Genomic DNA, 23,629 nt, shown 5'->3' with positions numbered 1-23,629 from the left:
GTTTTACTCAGTCCTCTTCTGGTTTTGTAATTTCCACCCTTTTTCAGTCTGTAAAGAATCTCCATGTCTGAGGGTGCTAGCAAGGCTGCCTGAGCAAAGCTAAGGAGACTGAGGCTCTGCACTACTCTCTCCTGAAACGCTTCCAAGGGCCTGTGCAGCAGGGGAAACAAGCACAGCAACGTCCTGCTGATTGCACACAGCATCCAGACACTGATGTAAATCTGCCCATTATCATTTTTTTAGCCTCTATGTATCATAGAAGTTGCATTCAGTCAAGACTCAGCTGTGGCACAGTTAGGATCTACTAGCTCATACAACGAAAAGGAAGCAGCTATCATACTGTACTGTCTGAAAATGCACAGACTATCTATTTTGTAAAGAACGTACTCCTGACACAACACACAGCTTAATTATTTTCAACATCTCTAGGAAGAAGGCACACATTTAAAATTATCACATGCAAATTTTAACACAGGTCCTGAGCTTTAGACAAATCATTTTAATTATGCAAATGTTTCAGTAAAGTGATTGTTTCTCAAAATAAGGTGACCTTTTTCCTATGCAAATATACTCAGTTGCTAAGATACTAAGATAAGTTGCTAAGATGTGCTGTGTAAGTCCTACTGTTCAGAAAAAACAAACCTTCTTGAAGTCCCAATGGCTTAGTTGGAAACCTAACTTCACTGCTGACCTTTTCTACTCTCCATTAAAAAAAAACATGAATTCATATCTTACATCTTTTCACCAACTGACACAGTTATCAATTTCTCTAAATTTAAATTTCCCCGAATTAAGTATAAATTCTCTAAATAAATCATTTCAGCAAGCTACTTTGTGTCCCAAATCCTAATCAAACAGCAGATTACCAGACAGTTGCCTATTAATCCCCTGATTCAACGTATTCAGTAATTGCATTCACTTAATATGAACTGAGTGAAAGAAAATTGGACAGGAGATTCAAGTTATGATATTTGTCAGTTTAGGAATCTTTAGTATTTTATATTTGCTATTCTTAAGCCAAAGGAGAGGTGATCTTGCACATAACAGTTTTTTAAAAAATCCATCTAAGCAATATTCTCTGTTAAAAAGTACTTAATAGAAATAAACTGCCTCCTTATAACTGTTGAACCTGACAAAACTAAAAAATTATTAATGTAGGGGAATAAATTCAACTTGTAAAATGAAACCCATTTATTTCACAAAAAATAACTTAAAACTTCACAGAACCTGTCAATTGACTATCTCAAAAATTTGTTTAGGACCTGATTCCCAAAGACATTATATAACTCTTAACACTAGTGAACTCAAACTTCTATAAAAATGGTAAGTATATTGTTGCCCTGCAAACTGAAGTGGTCAAAATATTAGAAGAAAACAGACTTCTGCCCTAAATCAAATATTAATCTGAATAGTCTAAATGACTTAATAGGCTATGCAAAGACTGTATGATATCTCCCTAACATTTCCATAAGCAAGTCTGAAGTTTATATACAAGTACTACAGCTATAGGTCACCATCGAGTAAACATGGCATTGTACAGATGCTAAAATAAAGGACAAACATTATCTCTGAAGTGGCTTCAAGAAGTCATCAGTTTGACTTCAACTTGAACACAGTGAATTGGCATGGAGGAAGAAAATAAAGGATGTGAGGGAAGAGAAATGTGACCTTGCAGCATCTACTTGCCATTGTATTAAGTATGTTCCTCATAACAGGATGCGATTCCATCCATATTTCATGCACCATTCCTCTCTGTTCTCCTAAATATATTGAGCTGGGCCATCTCTGAGAAATGTCTGCACTCTCTTTTCTTTTCTGCATACAAAATGGGGATTGGATGTGTTCCATTAATCCCTTCTAATCTATATTCTCCATTTTGTTTCTTTTGGTTTGGCAGAGAAGTTCAACTGCTATCATATCAGCGATGAATTAAAAAAAAGAGTCACTTTCTTTTGATATCACCTTTCTCCAAAAAAAAAAAAGAACTTCTACTTGCCAGTCAATATGCCCCAATATCACTACAACAGCAGTGCACGCATCTGAAAGCTAAATATCTCCTATGACTACTGCTTTATCCATTTCAGCCTACAACAGGAGTTACTTTATTGCCCAGCATTTATTTTTACAATGCTGATTTTGAAATTGCATCTGTTCACTGGAGATAAGATATCCCTCTCCAGGGCCTTTCACTGGCATTCAATTTACAGATGTAAAAAATACCAGCTCTATCATATTCTGGATTCTACAACAGATTGGTGCCATTCAAGACATGCTTAGAGGAGCACATCTGGGTGAATAATGTCTGCTGTTTAATATTATGGGACACTCAAAAACTAAAGAGTAAACACTAAGAATATGTAGCTAAATATATACAACAGAAATTGGAAGAGCTAGCACATATCTACTAAAGTTGAAATCAGTCATATCATCTCTGTTTATGCTCATGTTTGCAAGCCAAATTTGGATCATTCCTTTATAGGAACAAATTTTTCAGGATTATAGTTCTGCCCCATCTGTCAATTATTTCTTCTAATTTGAACAAATTTGGTTAACTAAATCATGTCCTAACCTTCTTATCTTAGAATGTGGACATCTCCTTTGAAAATGACAGCAACAGGCACAAACAACAAACTACCAAACGTCAATTTTCTAAGAAAAGATGTACTTCAACTTTGCAAATAGCTTGTAAAAAGTCTTTAAAGTATGTTCCAATTCTTATAATGTTACTGTTTCTGTCACAATTCCTCTCACAATTTCACCTTCTTACCACACACTTTCATAAGATGAACATAATGGGTCAAAAACATATCATGCAATACCAAGGAATATCACACATGAAGGAATTGATAAATGCCATTTTTTAATTAAGAAGACACTTGCATTGTTCTATTTTTTTCTTCTTAAGAATTAGTTGCAAATGTTGGTAGGCAATTAGAACACTTAACGCTGTTCAAAAACTAAATAGATTTACAAATGCAAATAACATAGCAGAAAAGACTCTCGTCCCTTTTACAGAAACACGCATTCACACATTATCTTAGCATCCCAAGAAAATATGGCTTGAAGTCTAAACATAAACACAAACTCTGGGAGTAGTGGTATTTTAAATATTATGCCATAACATTTGGCTGTACATCATACTGTTTTGTTTTTATTTTCTATTTACTCAATAGATATATATTACTTCAGAATGCAATAAACAAGCCACATACGTCAATTCTGTTTAGACAGAGTCAAGTAAGTCTAAATGACTTCTACAAAGGTTTTAGAAAACAGCTCAGCTCTCTATTTTCCCTTCCTGATAATGGAATGACACAAAAGGCCTTCTGAAACAGCCTAGCAGCCCAGGGACCATAATACCATCTATTTCCAGAAAAAAATGCTCTGAGTCAGATAAACCACACAGGTGAACGCTGTATGTTAGTGAAGCTGGTGCCATGTTGCTCCACTGAGCGATGGAAAAATTCCCAACAATCCCTGCCCAGACTAATCTCCAAAGCTGTGTGCCAAGTGATACTTCCCCTGGATCCAGTACCACCCTCAATTCCCAACGCTCTTTTGGCACATGTGCTAGTGCATGTTAGCACAACACTGATCTGGGAAGATACATCAGTTTGTATGCAACCAGCACAGAGCCTCTAACCAAGGGATGCCATCTGCCAGGTATGCATGATCACAGTGCACCACTAGTTTCAACACTAGTATGTTTGCAGTCAACAGAAATTCTCCCTTTGGAAAATATAGACTGAAAATCGTAAATGGTGGGATGTTTCCAAGACACAGAAGACAACCCGCAGCTGGTGATAGAAGTAATAAAAATGTTTGGGATTTTTTCAGCAAAACTGCAAGAAGATACTTTGTATAAGTAGAACTTTTTAGAAGGGAAGGCTCTACCTCATTCAATTTTCCATGTAAAAATAACTATAGATGAAATTTGAGCTTGTCTTAGGATGCCTTTTTTACATTTGCACATCAAAATAAGTGAATCTATTTCACATCTAGACTTCTTTTGGTTTCAAGACGTACAGTAATTAATACAGCTTCACAAAATATAAATGAAGAAGAAAACTTGAGAAAAAGAAAATGGCATGGAAGTAAAATGACCACAGACAATAGAGGCAAAAGAAAAGGCAATACAAAGATAATTCTTTATCTTGCACAAGGTACTAAAAAAATAATACGTACTGTTATTTTTGCTCTTGCCTACTTCAGGGATTGAGGAATATGCATGTAAATACATGTATGTTAACATTCTCATTCCTACCTTGTGTGCATTATAACACAGAGATTACTATAGCACTTTGCATTACTAAGAAAACTAATGTCTAATTTTTCTGTTACATGCTTCTAATACTGCTGTTCAAATATACATGATGCTTCTAAATAATGAGCTATTCAATACAAAGTGAGAATTTAATAAGCTATACCAGATTAGTTTTGCTAATATTGTTGACATTAAATGCTTAACAATAAACACATTCCTAAATGAAACAGATTGTAATCTCGCACCAAACAAAGCCATTATGAAACCAGGCTTACTCCCTTTCTTTAGGAATGCAGTCAACTATTTTTCAAATTTATCTGTTAAGGAAGAATATTTAAGACTTATTTAATTAATACTGGCAAAATTTTCCTCTTCCAATAATTTAGAGCAAAGTGAACAATATAAGATTGTTTCTCATCTCATTTGGGATAGTTTAAGTCAACAATATTAAATAGATGCCATAAATGAAAGATTAAAAAGTTTCAACTATAAGAGAAGTTTCATTATACCAAGTCCTTAATGTTAACTTACAATTTGAAAATACATTTTGTGAGGACATTTTGTGAGAAAAGAAAGCAATTTCTCTCAACCATGAAATACTAAGTGGTGGTGCTTTGAATAACTTGAAGTCATGTTTCTTTGAAAGGAACAGTATTCAAGTAGTCGGTCCTCTCCAGAACTTGGTAGCTTTCAAGAAGGAAACTGAAATAAGTTTATCACAGACTCTGAAAAACACTCTATCAAAACCATTACTCTCTATTTTTTAAATTGCTCTCTTTATTATATAATACAAACAAAATGGATCTCTAGCAGGTGACTACAAGCATCACATAAAACCCGAAAATTTAGTAGCTGCACTATGGACTTCCTGCCTTACTGGGTGCAGTCTCTCTGAAACCCAGACGCATGAGACCTTGACTACATCTGTCTAGCACTAACTGGGAAGATAATTCAGCATGAGTCGTGAAAAATAAAAATTAATAGATGAATTTTGTTATGTAATTGTCACTAACAACATTTTTGTAGCACAGACAGCAAATCAGACAGTAGCAAGAACCTCAGTGACAACTGTTAATTGCCTGTGGTAAAAAGAAAGCTAAGATTGGCCTGGGGCTACACAAGAGAGGTCATTGGTGGCTTACACTGTTTATCTTCTCTACAGTGAAGTAAAGAGCTAGGAAAACATCTTCTCTGGAGACATTCAACCCTGCCCAGAAGGCACCCCGAGGTGCAATCACTGTGTGCAGGGATGGGGCTGCCAGCCAGGACCCAGACATACAAAGCAGCCAAAGTCACTGCCCTCTGCCCCTGGGCTCGTGGTGCTTGTGCGAGCTGCCCTGGAGGGGGTGTGAGTGAGGGGTATGTGTGTATGTGCATGTGTCTCTTTGCTGGGCCAGAATTATGAGAACAGAAATGCCACTGAACCATGTGGGTCTGTTCTTGTAGCCATCCCACCCAGTTCACCTGACAAATCCTAAAACAGGAAGGATGATCACATACCACAACTATTCTCTCAGCAAGTAGACTAGAACTGGACTAGAAACAGTATCACATTCTACAATCAGACAAACAAATCTGAAACAAAAAGGCTTTTTCCCAAGCAGGCTTCATAAAAGCTTCCTGCCAGCTTCAGGTGTTGCAAATAAAGCAAATGTTGCTCAGAATACTCACCAAAGACTGTCCTTGCAGGTACAGACTCTCTGTTCAGCCAAAATGACACTTGAGAGAGAATGACAGTCATGATGCAGGGAAGGTAAGTCTGAATGACAAAATAACCAATTTTTCTCTTCAAGTGAAAATGAGCTGTCATTACTGTATATTCACCTAATGTGCAAAAAACAAAAGACAATGCAAAAAGGTTATCATCCTAACAAACTCCATTTCTTTGACACAAAAGAAAGTTTGGTATGTTTATGTGAACAAGATGTGCTCTGGTTAAATTGTACAAAACATATTTTGTCATAGAAAGCATCCTACAGAATACAAGCTAGTTTTTAACACTGAACACAACTACATCTATTTCCACTGAACTCCAGGAGAGATCAATATTCAATCTGCAGAGTATCTTGTAGGAATGATTTCTTATCAAGAAGTATTGTAAGCCATGACAAGAACTTTAGACTAGCAGGCTTCTGCAAATACCACCCTCTCTGCTCCCATAAGGGCATGGTAAGATCTTATTATATTGTGAGAAGACAAGCATGGGGGTCAGCCACAGCAGGAGATCTGTCTGTTACCAGTGTATTAAGCCAGGTAGAATAATCTGGTGTCTAATAGCAAAAAGAAGGAAAAATGAAAAAAAAAATGAAAGCAGCACACTTTAATTAGTAGACAAAAAAGTGCTGTTTACCATGCTAAATTAAAAGAATTACCCAAGGCTTAGATTACAAATAAAATATTATATTTGGCTTCAAGATTAGGCTCCAGATAGCATACTAAAACAGTGACTGGGGAGTAGTTCACCATCATCATTTGTTACTTATTAATTTGAAAGCATCAATAAAGTGGCCATAAATGTTGCTTATAGATATATCTTTAAAAACTATGCTTAATATCTCACACATTGCAATAATTTCTCTCAGCAGCCTTCTCACAACTTAAACACTTAGTGTTTATTATCACCAAGTGATTGCCTTTTTCTAAAAAAAAAAAAAATTACTAACCTGTACTTGATTTAACTGTCTCTTTTCCAATTGTCTGGCCTAAAAGATCATACTGATTCAATCTTGAACCATCTGGTGCCACCTGCACTGAATCGGAAGCATTGTAAGTCCAAATGTATGTCACTTCTGAAGTCGTGTATGCATCTGCGGGAAATGAGATATTTTGTCAGGAATTTAGACTAAACAACTTCCTTTATATGTAACATCAAAACTTACATAATTAGGAAAGCTACTTAATTATCTCCCCATCAAACCCTAAGATGTTATGGTAAAAATGCTGTGCCATTTAAAATAACTTGATTGAAGGCTGAGTGCCTATCGCAGCATGGGAACAGGGCATTGATTTGTGATCTCATTAATCACAATGTATTGCTACTAAATTTAATTGAATAGCTCCTCTATACTATTGAAAGACTTACCAGAGAGTACATATGAATCCTAAAACTTACATAAGCCAGATAAAAAGGACAATTTGTAAGATGTAGGACATATGAACATTTTTGGGAAATCATTCATATTTTGTTCTGCCTTTCACTTGCCCCCATTCTCCCCCATTGATACACAAGTATTTTCTGATTAGCTGAAATTCATACCTAAAATGGGATGGCAGGTTCTGTGGCAATGCTCCTAAAATTGTAGGAGCTCTGTGCCTTGGCATGCATTCCCTTGCAAGTTTCACTTCTTATCATGGCATCTCTTTGTGGGACACACTGAGAGGACACACTGAGCAGGCTGTTCTCACAGTTTATTCATGAGAATAAAAGATCAAGTATACATTTAGTCTATGGCCTGTCAAATAAGTTAGAATGGAAGCAAATCAATACTGTATTTTAGACAGCATTAATGCCTCTCCTATAACTTAGGAACAAACAACAACAAAAAATAGTATGAGTTTTTTCAGTCTAACACGCTACTAATAAAATGAAGTATGAAAAATATGAAAAGGCCAAACCACTGATGTAAGAAATTGTGTATTCATTCTTGCTGATTAAGACAGACACATTTCTAAGTCTTACCCTATGATTATAGGGTTTTTTTAAAATATATATAGATTATGGGAACTTTTCTGCTCCGCTGCTGACATTTTCACTGAGAAACCTTTAGAGGCCCTGAAAGAAGCTTCTTCATGCAACTGGCCATAAATCACATGACTGACAAAATCTGGGAGAGGGACAGCCAACACTATCATACAGCCCAGAAAGTCCAGCAAAAATTACTAATATTTCCCTTCTAGAGCTCCAGGTTCCAATCAGAAAGCCTTTTTTTCTGATGCAAACAAGCAGTCTTGCCAGTTGCTAATTTGAACTCAACCTCCCCATTTTTGGTTATTTTGGGGTGATTTAGAAAAAAAGATGGCTTAATGACAAAAAAAATAATTCTAATGACCTTTTATCTCTATAGCTAAGATTTTTCTGTAGTAGAAACACCATCAGAAGCACAGACTTGGTTTAAGATGCCTCTTCCCTGAACCAAACTGTTCAACGTTGCATGCCCTTGTCCCTCCAGGGCCAAGGAACAGGGCCATATCAGAGGTAAGGACAGAGTATGCACAGTGCTCTGATAGGTGATGAGCTCTGGTGAACGCTGCCATCAGTGACCGCACAGCATCTGTTTTGCAACCTGTAGTGTCTGCAAGTAATATAGAATCTGCCAGAAATGAAAGGTATTAACCACCTTCCCAAAAAAACTCATGTCCTTTTCTAGTAGAGAAGCTAGGCTGCAGGCAAAGAAAAAAAGAAACGTTTTCAATGTACAAAATCCAGGTAATATACACAGTGTGGGCCTAATTCACCAAGAAGGAGAAAGAATGCAAGTTAGGTAAATGAAGGTGTATCAATATAAAAATGATACTAGTGAGATCAAAGTTCACTTGTTTAACATGAGGATGTGTTAATTAGTGAAAAGAAGCCATCTGCCTTCACTTTTTTATAAAAACCAAACATCATTAATAATAAAGATAAATAAATATTTCAATAAATGAAAACAATTTTTAAGGCATTCTTCAAAGTTTTTAATTTGATGTTCATTAGTACAATAAGCACATTCATCAGTATGGGTTGGCACACTGGAATAAAAATAGATCAGTGCAGTGCTGAATTAGGTCCATAGTGTTTGCTGATAAATGGAGTCAAGAAAACTCTTAAGTTCATTAAAAGACGCAAGAATGAACAGAGAAAACATTTCAGTATGTTTGGTTGCAATTGAAAAAAATATTCTCTTGTGTATCAACTTCATGAAACAAAGTGATGCTGAGCAATGTTAGATATTCAGTAACCAAAGTCCTTACTTCTGGTTTGGTACTTACAGCTGCCAAATTTCAGTGGGCACGAATGAGCATCCATAGGAAAGTCCTCCAAGTGCATTGGACATTCAGCTTGGACTGTAAGTCTTAAAGTCAAAAGCCCGTTATGCATTTAAATCAGTTAGCAGGACAAGAAAATCACTTCCATAAAATTGAACAGAGTTCATGCTGATTTAGGAGATGAAAATGAAATGTTATATTAAGCTAATTAGAATTTAAATCATCTCTTGCTGCTTCCCCTTTATGTGTTCCTTCAGAAGACACTGACTTATCACGCAATAAACTTAAAACATCTGACCTCAAAATTGCGAAAAGGCCATTTAAATGAAAGTATAAATTATGTAACTGCAAATTGTTAAGAACAGTCATTTCCTCCCCAATATTCTGAGCTACATATGTGATCATACATCTCCCAAAAGTTCATTACAAAAGCACATAAAATACAGCTGATTTGCCAAAGACTGTGCTCCACAGTTCTGAGCACTTTGTTTTGTTTTGGTTTGGTTTACAGTTTGAATGGAAGTTGTAGTAAAAAGCATCTTTTTTTTTTTTCTCCAAAAAGATATATTCTCACTCATTTCCATGATACTAATGATCTGTAATTTTGTTTATATAATAAGCATGACAATATGTTAAGAATGCATTCATTTTTGCTCATTTTGTGATATACTACCACAAATATCTCAATATTAAATCAGGGGGTATAAAGGAAAAGCTTGAAGAAAACTCTTGTCAAGCTTTTATTTCTCATTATTTTTAATTCAAGAAAAAAGTAAAGGAACTACTCAGTTCCTGTTTTTTTCCTATAAGTCACTTCTGGGTGGAAATTTTTCCAGCATTTTTCCACCTCTCTTCATTTGTCCTCAAACATTAGCTACATCTTACTGTACTCCCAGCGGCCTCTAATCACTCTATTCCCCCCTATCTTCTGCCATCCTACCTTCCCTTCAACAAAAAAAAAAAATCCATATTTTTATTTCCTCCCCAGGAAACTGGTTCTGAAACGGGGGGAGGTGAAGAAGAGAGAGGAGAGTTAGAAAACAGCTGGAAGCACAGCAAGGAATTTCATGACCGTAGAAAATGATCTCTGTTAATTCTAGCAGATATAACTGACCTTATTTTAAAAATAAAACTTCAAAATTACTTCAAAATGTATTTCTTATTATTTAGTATTTCCTGGGAAGTATTCCTGAAGTGTTTCCTGGGAGGTAAAAATTTTAGCTTATACAGAGTTCAAATACTGATTAGAGTCCAAGCAAAATACTACTAATGGGGTCTCAATTTATTTCCAGCAAACTATTCCGAGGCTCTCCAACCACCACATCCCTCAGTATGATTAGTAATCTCTGCCTCACCACTCAGTGCTGCATTTGCTTTGGTGTTGTACAGTGTATCTGGCTTAAGGTATGGTGACATGGCTGAATGAAGAAGATTGCACAGTACGTTTGCTTTATGGCTTTGGCTTCGTATCTTACTTAAGCTCAGGATTTTAAGACTGCTTTCTCAAGCAATTCAATTTATTAACTATATTCAAAGAACAATAGAAAAAACTAAGTTTCTGAAAGTTTTAGAAGAGTTTTCATGTCATAAGTAACATTATTACAAATCAGTAACAAAGAAGAAATTAGTCTTATGAATATATTGCTTATGCCTATGCATATATGATATTTGTAGTTTTTTTATAGGTTATTTTCCAACCCATTTAATAAAGTAATATTTTTTAAAAGCTAAATATTTACCTTAGCTGCTAATCATGCACAGCATGCAAAAATTAAAACTCTAAGTTAAATATTATAATTAGAGATACAGAAACTGCTCTTACAAAGATCCAATTTCCCTGCAGTTCTTGCTGCAAATTTGAGTCCCTATTAACCCTTTCTTCTTCTTCCTCTTTTCATTGACACTGCTCTCAATAATGAACTTGCTCATGCTTAGTATAATGCATACATTCGCAGGACTTCAGCAGAAGTCATACGCCAGTTTAAGCAATCTAACATGGAGTTGGTAAAGTCTGAGTTTTAACAATTCTCATTCAGTCCTCCCATCTAAAGATTCAAAGCAGCTGTCAGCATATTTTCGTGTGTTTACAGGCATGAAAACTGAGGAATATGCAGGAAACCTAGTATGTTCAAATCACCAAACAGACCTGTAGAAGAAATGGAAACACAGCATACATTTTTCTAGCATTGTTTCTGCTGAGCCACAAATAAGGAAAGCCTTCTGGTATACCTAATGTAATTGTTATTTGAAAAAAATCACATAAAAAAGATTACATGAGAACAGACAAAAAGGCCTACCTCATGGTGTACAAGAGAGTTCCATCATCTTGGATTCGTAGAAGCTTGTTTGGCATTGTCATGTTATGAGCCACTGACTTCTTTCCATTGTGAAAAAATGTATCTGGAGTCCAGATTTTGCTGGCCATTAGGTTGTTCAATCGAAGAATGTTCATGGGGCCCTTAAACTTTAACCTTTCATCCTTCCATCTCTGACGGAAGAAAACATCTATTGTGTATTCCTACAATGAAATAAAGATATGCTTTTTGAAACAATGGAACATTCATCTGCTTTTTTTAGTATGAGAAAAGAAAAGTATACATCTCTTGGTAAAACTATATGAGAGGGAGAAAAACACATGAAATCACACAGAGGAACTCAAGATATTTAGGGCAGGTGATTCATCTTCATGACTGCTAAACATTGTATTTTGAACCCGTCAAATCCTTAGATTTCTGTATCTGGTACCCATGCTATCTATGAGAAAGATAATTTCAATAAGACAGGCATTATACATTAAGAAGAAAAAGACACAAGAGGATATTAAATGCACCTGCAGGAGAGTAATCTAGCATTTCAAGAGCACAGGGAATGGCTGAATTTTAAATGAAGGGAAAAATATTATCCAAAAAAGGTACGATAGAGCCAGGAAAATTTATATAAGAGAGATTTTTTTTTTCCAAAGGGGAAAATAAATGAGTAGAAAGACCCTCCTATAGTTAAAATTTTATTAGCATAAGCATATAGACAAGGAAAGGTGGATTCCAGCTCCCACTTGAGAGCTGATGAACAAAAGGTGAGACATTACCTGCTGAAATCCATGCATATGTAAGGACTGACAACAGGATTTTACTTTGATTCCTAATATTGTGAAGGAAGTATAGTCTGAAGAACAGGATGCAAGAAAAAAGCAACTGATGACCTATACTAGATTCCTGTGTCACCCTGGCTAGATAAAAAGATACTGATTAAACACTGACATATAAGGTGATCAACTAACTTCAAACCGAATGCGTAAATTGATTGATTATTTTGTAACTGTGAACACTGCTTATAAACTGTAATTCCATCAGCATGAAAATTTTGTACGAAACTATATTATGTAGTGGCAAATATTACCTTAATGCAATTTCAATTTTGCTGGACAGATGCAAAATGGATCCACATTTTCAAGTTATTAGTATGCTGCAACACTCTGTACCATTGCAATTGCTTTGCAAATGCAACAGTTTAAGAGAATTGTTTTATAAGTACATTAGATATCCACCTCTAGCCTTGAAGGGACCAGTCCTGATAAAATCCGAACAATGTAAGGTAGAGAGTTAAAAGGGGTTTCAGAGAACTTATGGGATCCCATCACTTTTTAGTGGCTTCCTTGTGCACTGGCTAGCAAAGCACAGGTTAGACCCAGTCGATGACATGGTTTTACAAAGGGCTGCTGGTTGGGTAGGCAACGAGAAGTGACAAACAGCCTTTCCCTGCTCCTCTTCCTCTGTGAGTTGGCAGAATCTTTTCTAGATCAGGGCCAGAGGCTGAGGCAGGTGGAAAAAGAAAGAGCAGTCTGTTAGCTGCAGGAGTATGTCAAGGGGAGGAGAGAAAGCAATTTTAATCAGGAGTTTTTCCTTTCATTCACACATTATACCTGATCTTTTTCTGTTTCTCATCATGGCGAGAGACACTCCCCCACAAGTAATTTGCCCATTTCTCTATCACAGACCACACTGAAGTGTCCCATTTTATTTTTGATTTACATATTGTTTTATTTGTTAAATATCTTATGACTTAAAAACCTATTTAGAAATTACAGGTTACTTAGCAGTCCCATAATAAAGTCCCAAGGAAAATTAGAAATCACAGAAAATCAAGGATGATCAAGGGCAGCAAGAACTGAGTGCTTACAGATACAGCAGAATATATGAGATCTTACTAGGAATACCAGGTAATTCAAGGGAAAAAAAATGTCCTAAAGGCTTCCTTATTTTTTCTGTCTGAAAGGTTTTGTCCTGTTTCAAATACATAAGCTGTACTGAATATTCAGTAAAAGAAATCATTGCTGTGTATCAGAAGATTGATGGCTGGGGTATAAAAAAAGTGGGAAGAGCAGCCTGAGGGAACAAGACTTCAAGGACCTTCTAAGAGCTGGAGGGAGTAGAACTTTGAAATCCCACTGAAATTCAACAGAAGTATGTGATAATTCCTGCAAGTTCCTTGGGCAAATATCCCCGTACACATAGACAGATGAAATATATATCTTAAGTTTTCTTGATGTGTCCATCAATAAAGAATTTCAAAGGTCCTGCTTCTTCAGCCTTCCATCATCTACAGAGAAAATTACAGGAGATATAAAAGAGAAAAAATGCAGACAAGAAATGCCACTAAATCAAAACAGCAACATTTCAAAAGAGCATCTGATGTATAGCAGCTGCCTAAGGAGAAGAACAAGCATGGGAAAATCAGAGCTGCAGCCTTGAAAGACCACCATGGTTAAGTCTGACTAATCCACAGGTAATTCTAATTTCTTTACTGGCAAACTTCCATCCAATACACACTGAAAATCTTTGTTTTACAGAATATCCCATTAAGAAGATGAAAAAAGGGAATAAACTAAACTTTAGTGAGAATGATCATGGCCATCTTCTCCTTCCACTCACCATAACAGTAAAAAAACACCCCCATATAATTCTTACATAACTTTTCTTTCTATGGAGCTCATATTTAGATGCATTTTTCAAAAGACTTATTGGGATCTCAGCTTTATATGAAGGAAAACTAAGGCATTCAGCAAAATCAACTTGTGTGATAAGTAGCAGCAAAATAAAACTCAGACCTCTCATATCCTGGTGCTATATTCACTGATCCAAGTTCCTTCAATCAAACTCAATCCATTCCATTTATAATTATGAATAACCCTACAGCAATCACTATACATAACAAAAAAAGAAAAAAAAAAGGAAACTATTCAAGCATTTCAAATATAAACAATGTGTTAAAAAGTCAGCATTCACAGAAAGATTACATAAATATTTTGTAATTATTTTAAGCAGTAATCAGTCTGTCACAAATGTTGGTCATGCTTACTTTTTCAAGTAAAGCTTAAAGTCTGTTAGAAATTCGAATCTGGATTCTAGAGTCAAAATCCCACGTTAATACCTGACATCTGTTTTATACAATCTGCAGATACTGTCCTACATAAATGAAGAAGTGTTTTAGCTTTGCACAGCACCAAACTGTTTCCAGCATAAGATAAAGCGACGGGTACTTACTTTCAAAACTATCAAGGACTTCTGTGGTCATTTCTGGGCATTCAGCTACTCTTTTGTGTCTCAAATGCTGCTTTCACAGCTGGACTCTAACACAGTACAATTAGACATAAGCTGTTAAGCACATATTACACCAGACTCCAAGAAATTTTAGGGGAAGAGAATGAGAATCTTATTACAGTGCTAGAAGCACAGAATTTACGCCAGTTCAGTGGTCAGAAGAATAAAACGGTGAAATAATTGCATTCCTCTCATTTCTAGTATTTGGAACTCACTTTCATAACATAACTAAAGACATTAGTATCTCTGGAAGAAGCTGACTTGGGTATAAGCAAGCCATTTCCCTTACAAGAGGGTATTCTTTATTGTTAAGGCTACAGAAGTTCAGAGAGAGAAAAAAAAAATTTACTGTCATCTCCTCAGCACGGTTAGGAAGATTTTGGCAGTCTTTGCATCTAGGGTAGAGATGGAAGTGTTCCAAACGCTTCAGAAACTGTGCCTGTCAAGTAGCAAGCAGTATTGTCGTGGGGCAGACTGAACATTTTATTAATCATCTCCTGGAGCACAGCTTTTTATTTAGTGAACAGTTCGGGACAGAGCTGCTCTTGTGCACATTTTTCTGAATCAATTCTCTATAGGACGTTTGGTCTTTTCTTGTTAAAGCCCTTAAATAGTACTCATCCTGACACAAGCTTTAAGTACTATAAAATATAAAACTTTAAAAGGCAAGTGGTATTCATAGCATAATTTCTTAATTTTATTTCTTAAAAAAACAATATTGTTCTTGGTACAATATCCGCCTCTTATTTACCTTTGCTTTGGCAAAGGCAGTTTTCCATATCTGCCTCCTTCAGGCAAAGGCATTTTCCCTTCAGTTTAGTTTAAAAACAATTAACAATATGCAACCAATATTGTTGCATGCTAATACGGCTGGTGTGCAACCAAGGATCAAAAACATTTCCATGAAACCAAATAAACTGTTATAGGCCAAAGTCTCAAAAAATGCAATTTTTCAGAGTAAATTCATCTGTTTGGTAGCTTAGCATTTTGGACGTATCTGAACTCCTGCTATGATCTGATACTTACACATGATGAGTGCTGCAACTGTGTAATGTCATTCCTTTAAGTTAATTTACCAATCTTCTTCACTAAGCGTTTGGATATGGTTTCTGAGTAAAAGCTGAAACGAGTTTTATAACAGGAGAAATTGTTTATTGCCTTGGTCCTTTCATTTTCTGTAGGATATCTCTGTGGTACCTACGGGGCTAATTCGAGACGTACACAGAGGCTAATGCACTACAAGGCTCTGCAAAACCCCACAGTGCTTGAGCCTCACAGTTAGCTCGTCCCTGTTTTGGCTCCACCTAGAGCCACCCACAAGAGCGGGAAAATGGTCATTCTGCCACCTCTGTCCCACTTTCTGCTCCTCTTTTCTCTAAAGCACTTTTGTCTAAATACCAGGACTGAAGCAGAGGATGGAGCCACAGAGTACAAAAGATTTTGGGGATGCAATTTTCCTCTCTTACAAACGCCCCTCTACACACTAATCAAAAACACTGACTACTCAGGCTCTGTACAGATGGCATATTTCATTGCCTGTGTAATCTAACAGCAAATCTCACTGTGCAGATGCGTAAATTGAGTCCATTTCTCCTTTTCCAAAACTTACCTTCTGATGTGTGTACAGAACACAGAGGGAGATAACACCCAGTTATTTCTTTTGGGTCTTTGGCAGGTTTCAATATAATTTTTACAAATATTGAAGTAGCCACTTTGTCGTAACACCAGCTGTCCTGGAAACATTCTGGATAAATTCTGGAGAAACTGCATTTTCTTTTTCTTTTTTTTTTTTTAATCAAAACCTTTGTTTTTAAATCAAACCCCTGTTAAAAACATAGGCATTGTCCTGGGTATCATTATATTTCAAAGGATTTTGTATTTTTAATTCCTTTTATTTTTAAATATACAAATAATATATGTCAAGTATACAACTCAATACTATTAAAGAAGGAGAGGTCTATTTCTATTTTTCTCTATCTGAAGAATTAATTCCAAGCATTTTATTTCTGCTTCTTTTGTCAACTTCAAGTATTTTTGTTCCAGCATTTTATATAAACTTGTAGCATTCGAAAAAAAATCTGAAAAAAATGTATTTAAATATCCTGCAGGACAGTGTGAAGGGGGAGAGAAATGTCTTCCTATTCATATTCTTTTGTGAAAAAAGACATTCCTTGAATTATTTTCTTCCTCTTCCTTTCCATACATCTGATGGAGAACAAACTCAGGGTCTCAACTAAACACTAAGGAATAACAGGAATGGCAAACACACAACATAACACTATCACTGGAAACACAAGCATATCTTACTACCTTTTCTGCTCAGCCATGGACAAAAAAGCTACCTCAGAAACACAACAGGTGCCCGATGCCAGGGACTGGAAAGCAAACAAGAGGTACCACCGGGAGCTAATGTCAGGGAAGGGCTTGGACACAGCCTTTGGCAAATGAACCTCCAGAACTGATGCAGCTGACAGGCTGCTGCCCAGGGGAACGACCCTTCCCAACAGGACGATGGGAGAGAAGTTTTGCAAGAGATCACACGCAATATTCACCTAACCCGCCTTAAAACTTCACCCTATAAATCCAGCTTGCAAAGGCAATGACCTGGCCTATGGTATAAAGGAAGAGAGCAATTAGTTTACTGATTTTTCACAAACACTCCAGACTTTACTGTTTTGGGGTTTTTTTTTTTAACCTTGTGAGAACAATCAGCTGGGAGCACTCCTGTATTCTGTCATGACTTACACCTCATACATCTCCTTAATCTGATTCTCTAAAGAGCTACAGCTAATAATGTTGTAATTAGACACTTCAATCACAATTTAGCCTTATAATGCTCCTTAGAAAAATATGTTGTTAACAATTCAGAGATGTTTTGTTTCTCACTTTTTCTATTCAGCTTTTGTTCTTAAAAAATATTGCTTTTCTCTCTTAGGCTAGTGACAAAGCAAATTTGTATCACTGATCTGCTTGGAGGCCTACGAAACTTAGCATTGTGATACTGAACTTAAACATCTCAGAGAAACAACAACACAAAAATACACAAAACTCAAGGTAAAATCTGTTTAATCCCATGTTTTGGTTTCTCTTCCTGGATTCTCATTGCTCTGCAAAATGAATCAGCCACAGATCAAGTTCCCCTGGACTTAATTTCTTTTGGGCCAAATAATGATAGATGGAAAAATAAAGAGAATTTAAACAAAACTTTACACTTGGGCAATTGTACTGAGTTGTAGATTACACACAATACAATATTATCATTAATGGGAGCTAATGTACTTAGTGAAGGAGACAAATATTTCTTAGTAAATCAATTATAAAGACTAGTATGATATTTTATCAACTCCATAAACCAACATCATTATGCAAGAACAGTGTCCTAAGCTCCAACCCAAATGTCATATTTACTGAACATCCTCCCTGTTCCAGACTAGAGCCACATACTAATCTTCTCTACTAATCTTCACATTCCTGAAATTTCTGAGATTCAGTTTGTGAGCTGCAGGAGAGTTAGGAGGATGTTGGCAAGAACCAAACTTATTTTTCCAATGAAAAATTTTAGGGGTAAGTTTGGAAAAATTAGAACATTCCAAAGCCTCACAATTTTACACTCAAAATACCTATCTCTAAATCCCCTATATAGTATTTTACATGAGTAATTCAGTATGAAATACCTAAAGGGCACATGAAATGTACTCTTATGTCACCTTCATTTTGACAGAATGTGTGGGCTTACAACAGCTCACAAGAAAAGGTCACATACATAGTGACAAAAGAAACGTGTATTTGTGCATGAAGTAACTTTTCATGTGAAGCATCAGTACTGTTTTCATCACAACAGAAACAAAGCTTGAAAACTGAAACTATTACAAAAAAATGAGCCTACTTTCTCCAAAATTATGACTCCCTATTAGTGTCCTTAAATTCCTTTAAAAAAAAACACACTGTACTAGAAAATATTTAGTTTCATTCTAACTTGATACTTCAAAATGTCTCCTCTTCCCACATGATGTGTAACGTGAAAGTTTCCTTAGAAGACAATAAATTTTGCATGTTTTTTTTAAAAATATTCATTTTTTTCTTATACACATAGGGATAGTATTTTATACTTTTTGTCCATATTCATTTATGTTTAAAAATCTTCCAAAATATTTGACCATTTTTCTCCACAATTCCACTGCATAACTTGCTTTATTTTGCAAAGCTCTATGTCCATTAATCTGATGCAGTTGTCTTAGTAACATCATAATCCAAATTTCACAGTGTGATCACACAGTATGAAGCCGGTAGAGAATGGCAAGAGCAGCTTAACTAACTTTCAGACTACTTTGTCATTACCTTTTTTCCTTTCAGAGATGTCACATCAACAAAGATTTTTCTCATCAGTACAGTTCTCCCTACTCTGCATATGATTTGCTTCTCTCAGAATTTTTTCCACTGTTATTTTCATGAGAAGCTATGATCCAGAGCAACATTGTTGGTTTATTTCTTTTCAATGTCACTGGATCTTATTTAAATGGTCTGTTGGCATTAAAAGCCCAAGTGAATACAAAAGCCCTAAGTACTCAAGGAAATAATGCTCACTGAGGTGCTGGGAGTTTTAAGAATATAAGGCTGGATGATCTTGCTTTATTGGAGCATCTTTTTTTTTATCCATTATTATCACAGAAATTTATGCCTAAATTCACCTTACAAGGTAATCTATTGATGACTACATTTATACCAATTTGGCTATTCTGGTAGATTTTCCCCCCCAAATGCTGTTACTGAATGGTACAGATGAAGGAGATTTGTAGAAACACGGCGTTAATGCCAGTGACACAATTTCCGGTTTACTTCTGACAAACTCCAGTCAGGCTGCTTGGACTATTAGCTACATTAGACGTGCTCCTACTGTACATCTTCCATTCTAGTTTGAGAAGGAATCTGGTTCACACGCAAATTTTAGACAGTTCCACAGTATGAACCAAATCCAGTGGGGACAATTAGAAGATTCACTGGAACGACACATATCTTGTCCAGCACAAACAGCAAATACAAATCCACTCATCATGTCAGATCTATAAATCAGACTCTATCTTTGGGCCTCCTGTGATTTGGTGCTTCTTGACTTCAGTGAAATTATTCCCAAATTGCTCAGAATAAGTAAAAGCAGAATAGAAGTTTAAAGGAAGTTTACATTATATCTCTTTACACCTTTTACCACACAAGCAAAAAACTCAAGAACTTACCATATCTGTGTCTGAAACAGGTCCAAAACTGGTCACATAGATGTTGGTGAAGACTTCAGTAATACTGTCTGATATAAAAAGACAAAAAACATTTTAAACTAATAGTACTTCTTCAAACTCTCTCTATAAAATTATAGGACATTATGAACACGTTCCTATCCTTATTTATTTCTCTTAACTAGTATCCTGTTGTAAATATTGGTGATGTCTAGGTCACTGAATTTATTCTGCAGTTACCAGAGGCTGTTAGATGAGTAGCCAAGTAGCTAGTAGATGAGCTGTCGAGTAGCTCATCTTGCTTAAAGGACTATACAAACATCAGCAAGAACAGGCATATTTCCCACTTCAGCACCAGCAAAGTAACTGCACTGTCTTGCACTCAGCAAAGCAGTACAGTTCTAAACATAAAATGCCTTTGTTGCAGAGCTTTTATTTCTATTGTTGCAGACCATTCCTGCTAAAGCCTTCCTAATTCAGTGCTGTTTTCTTCATTCTGAATAGCTTTTTCAAAGCCAAAGACAGGGAAAAGCCTACAGTACAATTACTGACGACACCAAAAGTAATGTTCAGCAGTGCCCTACATTTCAACTGGACATGCTTTTAAGGAGCATAAGTTTTAACATAATAGTTCCTTCCCTTGATATATGACACTCCTGATACATTGTTGTAGCACTGTAAATACTATAAAAAAATGTGCATCCTAATCATTGGAGTCAGGCAGCCATGGAATTGGAATATTAAATATTATACTGTAGGGAAAAATAATTGCTGAGCTTTCTGTCTTCAGTTTTCAATTAGGCTCAAAATTGAGTGATGTGCTAACAGGGACAGTACTCACTTTCAGGAAATTTCTAATAGCTGTTGCCAGCTGTGCTATCGAGACAAGTAGCACAAGGAATTCTTTGCCTAAAAGTCTGTCACTGGCTGAAAGAAAGTAAAAATTTAAATATAACTTATCTGCAATTTTCCTTTCCTAAATGAATACTGCTACACATTCAAGCATCATTTAGTATACATGCTTTTTATGCTTGCATATTGTTAAAAGCTATCTTTTGACAAATATGTCACATAAACAGACTTTGCTTGTAATTTTAGGGACTAATAATGCAACAACTGTCCTTTAATGTGAGAAATCAGCAGTTCTCACCCATGACTCAAGAGCCTCTACCAGCCACCAGGCAAGGACAAGACTTCTCCGAGAGCATTAGCGAAGAGATGCAGCTGCACCCCAAGCACAGCCAGGGTGATGCGGAGCTTTCTGCACCCTGCCGCAGAAAGCGAAGGCACATTCCAGCACTTCTGAGGAAACTCGCATTTCCTGCTCCGCTTCAGTAGTGGACACATGAGGATTCAGCACAGTCTTTCCTAGTGAAAAGCATGTTCTTTTCAGGACTGCTTCTACTTCTTTTTGCCTCTCAAACTTCTATAAGCAAGTAAGTGAAGGCTGACTCTTACTATGCTGCCATTTAGGTAACCCTGACAGCTCAAAATGTGTGCTTCCCCTGCCCATCCTGAGACTTGCTTATTTATCTGATAGAGACTGTTGTAATCTCATACACAGGGTGTATATACATGCCATGTTGAGCCCTACTCCAAAACTGAGGTTAAGTCACTGGACAACAGGAAATGAAACTATTTTCAATATTCCACAAGGAGAAAGTATGGGTCTGGCTGAAAACCGTATGGAAACCACATATGCAGTTCAGAAGACTACTGACTGCATGATGCCCGTAGGAAAGACGCCCAAAAAAGACCTACTGTCTCCAAATGGTCACCTGGCACAGGCAAAGATGAAATGGAAAAGTGACAAGACAGATTACTCTTCAGGGGGCAAAACACTGCTGCAGGAACTAATTGTGAAATTTGGCCTGTATTGTAATGACAACATGCAATCTTAATTATAATTGAATGCAAAACACTAGTATTAATGTATGACTGACAGTGAAAACAAACCCAAGAGCGGAGAGCTGTATTCAATTATACTGGTGCAATCTGAAGTAATTCCAAGAAAGGCAACAAAGTCAGTTGGGAAATCTGAATCTGTCCCCGCAAAAAACAGAGTTTACTCTTGGAGCATGGTCTTGTAACCTCACTCTATTATTAGCAATTATTTGCACTTGACATTTAATTATTTGATATATGAGAATGCCTTTAGGATTTGCATATAATAAGTTACAAAACATGAAGACTTTAGGTTTGCCTTGCATTTCAGCTCAATTATAAAATATTTTGTGTATTACAATCATATTAGTTCTACACACTTCTGGATCCATACTTCCATCAGAAATGAGTAGCGAAGACAGAGTTGAGGATAAGCAAATAGACTACAAAAAGCATCTGAAAGCTCTTACAACATTAGATTTCTCTTATTGGCTGTAGATTCATTACTTCAGATTAGGGATCCTCATTACCCTCGGAGTTCCAGGGATATTTCAAGAATCAAAACTTGGGTTGGGGAAAATGGATGGGAGGAAGAAGCAGCATGCAATCTAATCTACAGCTACAATTGCTTCATTTCTGGCAGCCATAACTGAGATCAGAACTTCAACTCATATATGAGCACAAGACAAAATAATCCCTGATAGCCTCAGGAAAGGATACAAATGGTAGTAACAGTAGTAATACAACTTTACTACTTTTGGCCAAAATTGCCTTAAACCTGCCCAGCTGCAGTCACTGGTGACAGCAGCTAGTTTCAATGCAGCCAGTTGATCTCCCCTGATACGAGGGCTCTTACTGACCGAATGCTCTAGGCTCCACCAGGCTGCTCCTCCACAATGAGAGCAGAGTGTGTAGACAGACAGCAGACTATCTTGGAGCAGAGTTCTGAGGTAGACAAAAAAGCAAACAACAACAACAAACCTCACAGGTTATAAGAGATGAGATGACTGAAGGAGAGTAAAAGAAAACAGAGCAAAGGAAAACACAAAAGGAAAGGCAAAAGCACAGGAAAATAGAGGAAGAACAGGTAGCTTTTATTCCTGCCTATTTGCTGTGAAAATTCTGCACATTTTGTAACTGTCTACCTACTCTACATACAAGAAAACTGATCCTTTGGGAGGAATAAAGCTGAAAGCAGTAAGTCTTCAATTATTATCTGTTAGTAGTGTGAGACTCACGTCTGCTCCTTCCTTTGTTAGTTTCATAGAATCATAGAATCCTATCCCACTAGTTACTGAAAACAGTTCAGAGGCAGAAAACACAACTTCATAAGTATTTTCTGATTAGAACTCATTCACTAGACACCATATTTAAAGTTTTCTTTATTTTTTTTTTATAACACATCTCATCCCTCCTAATTCACTGAAGATTCAAACAATTCCAGATCATAAGTATTTGTGCAAAAGCTGTAAGAATATATTGTTAACAAATGGGCCAAAGAAAACATGTATGTATTTTTGTGTGTAAAATTGTCTAATTTTTTTTTTATGTAATCCTTAAATTCTTCTACTGAAATCTATATGTAAACATCTGAATAAAAGGCTGGGTTTCCACAAATGCTTAAATCAATGGAGGCCCACCACTTATGCAAACCTGACCAGTTTTTAAAAGAGAAATATTTAATGGGGGAG

The 23,629-nt window shown here is 36.3% G+C and overlaps 1 protein-coding gene across 2 annotated transcripts in view; it reads right to left on the bottom strand.

Moving 5' to 3' along the window:
• The window catches only part of GABRA2 (gamma-aminobutyric acid type A receptor subunit alpha2), a 55,574-nt gene that overhangs the window by 4,729 nt on the left and 27,216 nt on the right, over positions 1–23,629 (bottom strand). For both annotated transcript variants that reach the window (XM_088524732.1, XM_088524733.1), the window contains exons 4-8: positions 20,058–20,125; positions 11,527–11,747; positions 9,233–9,315; positions 6,928–7,071; positions 5,936–6,088 (exon numbers count right to left, since the gene is read on the bottom strand). In XM_088524732.1, the coding sequence (XP_088380858.1) occupies positions 5,936–6,088; positions 6,928–7,071; positions 9,233–9,315; positions 11,527–11,747; positions 20,058–20,125 (669 nt within the window). The remainder of the gene's footprint in view (positions 1–5,935; positions 6,089–6,927; positions 7,072–9,232; positions 9,316–11,526; positions 11,748–20,057; positions 20,126–23,629) is intronic.

Source organism: Tinamus guttatus, unplaced genomic scaffold (genome assembly GCF_059628265.1).
Source record: "Tinamus guttatus ecotype Peru unplaced genomic scaffold, ASM5962826v1 Tinamus_guttatus_pri_ptg000213l, whole genome shotgun sequence".
Classification (NCBI taxonomy): Eukaryota; Metazoa; Chordata; class Aves; order Tinamiformes; family Tinamidae; genus Tinamus; species Tinamus guttatus.
This window is presented reverse-complemented; position numbering and strand designations above follow the sequence as displayed.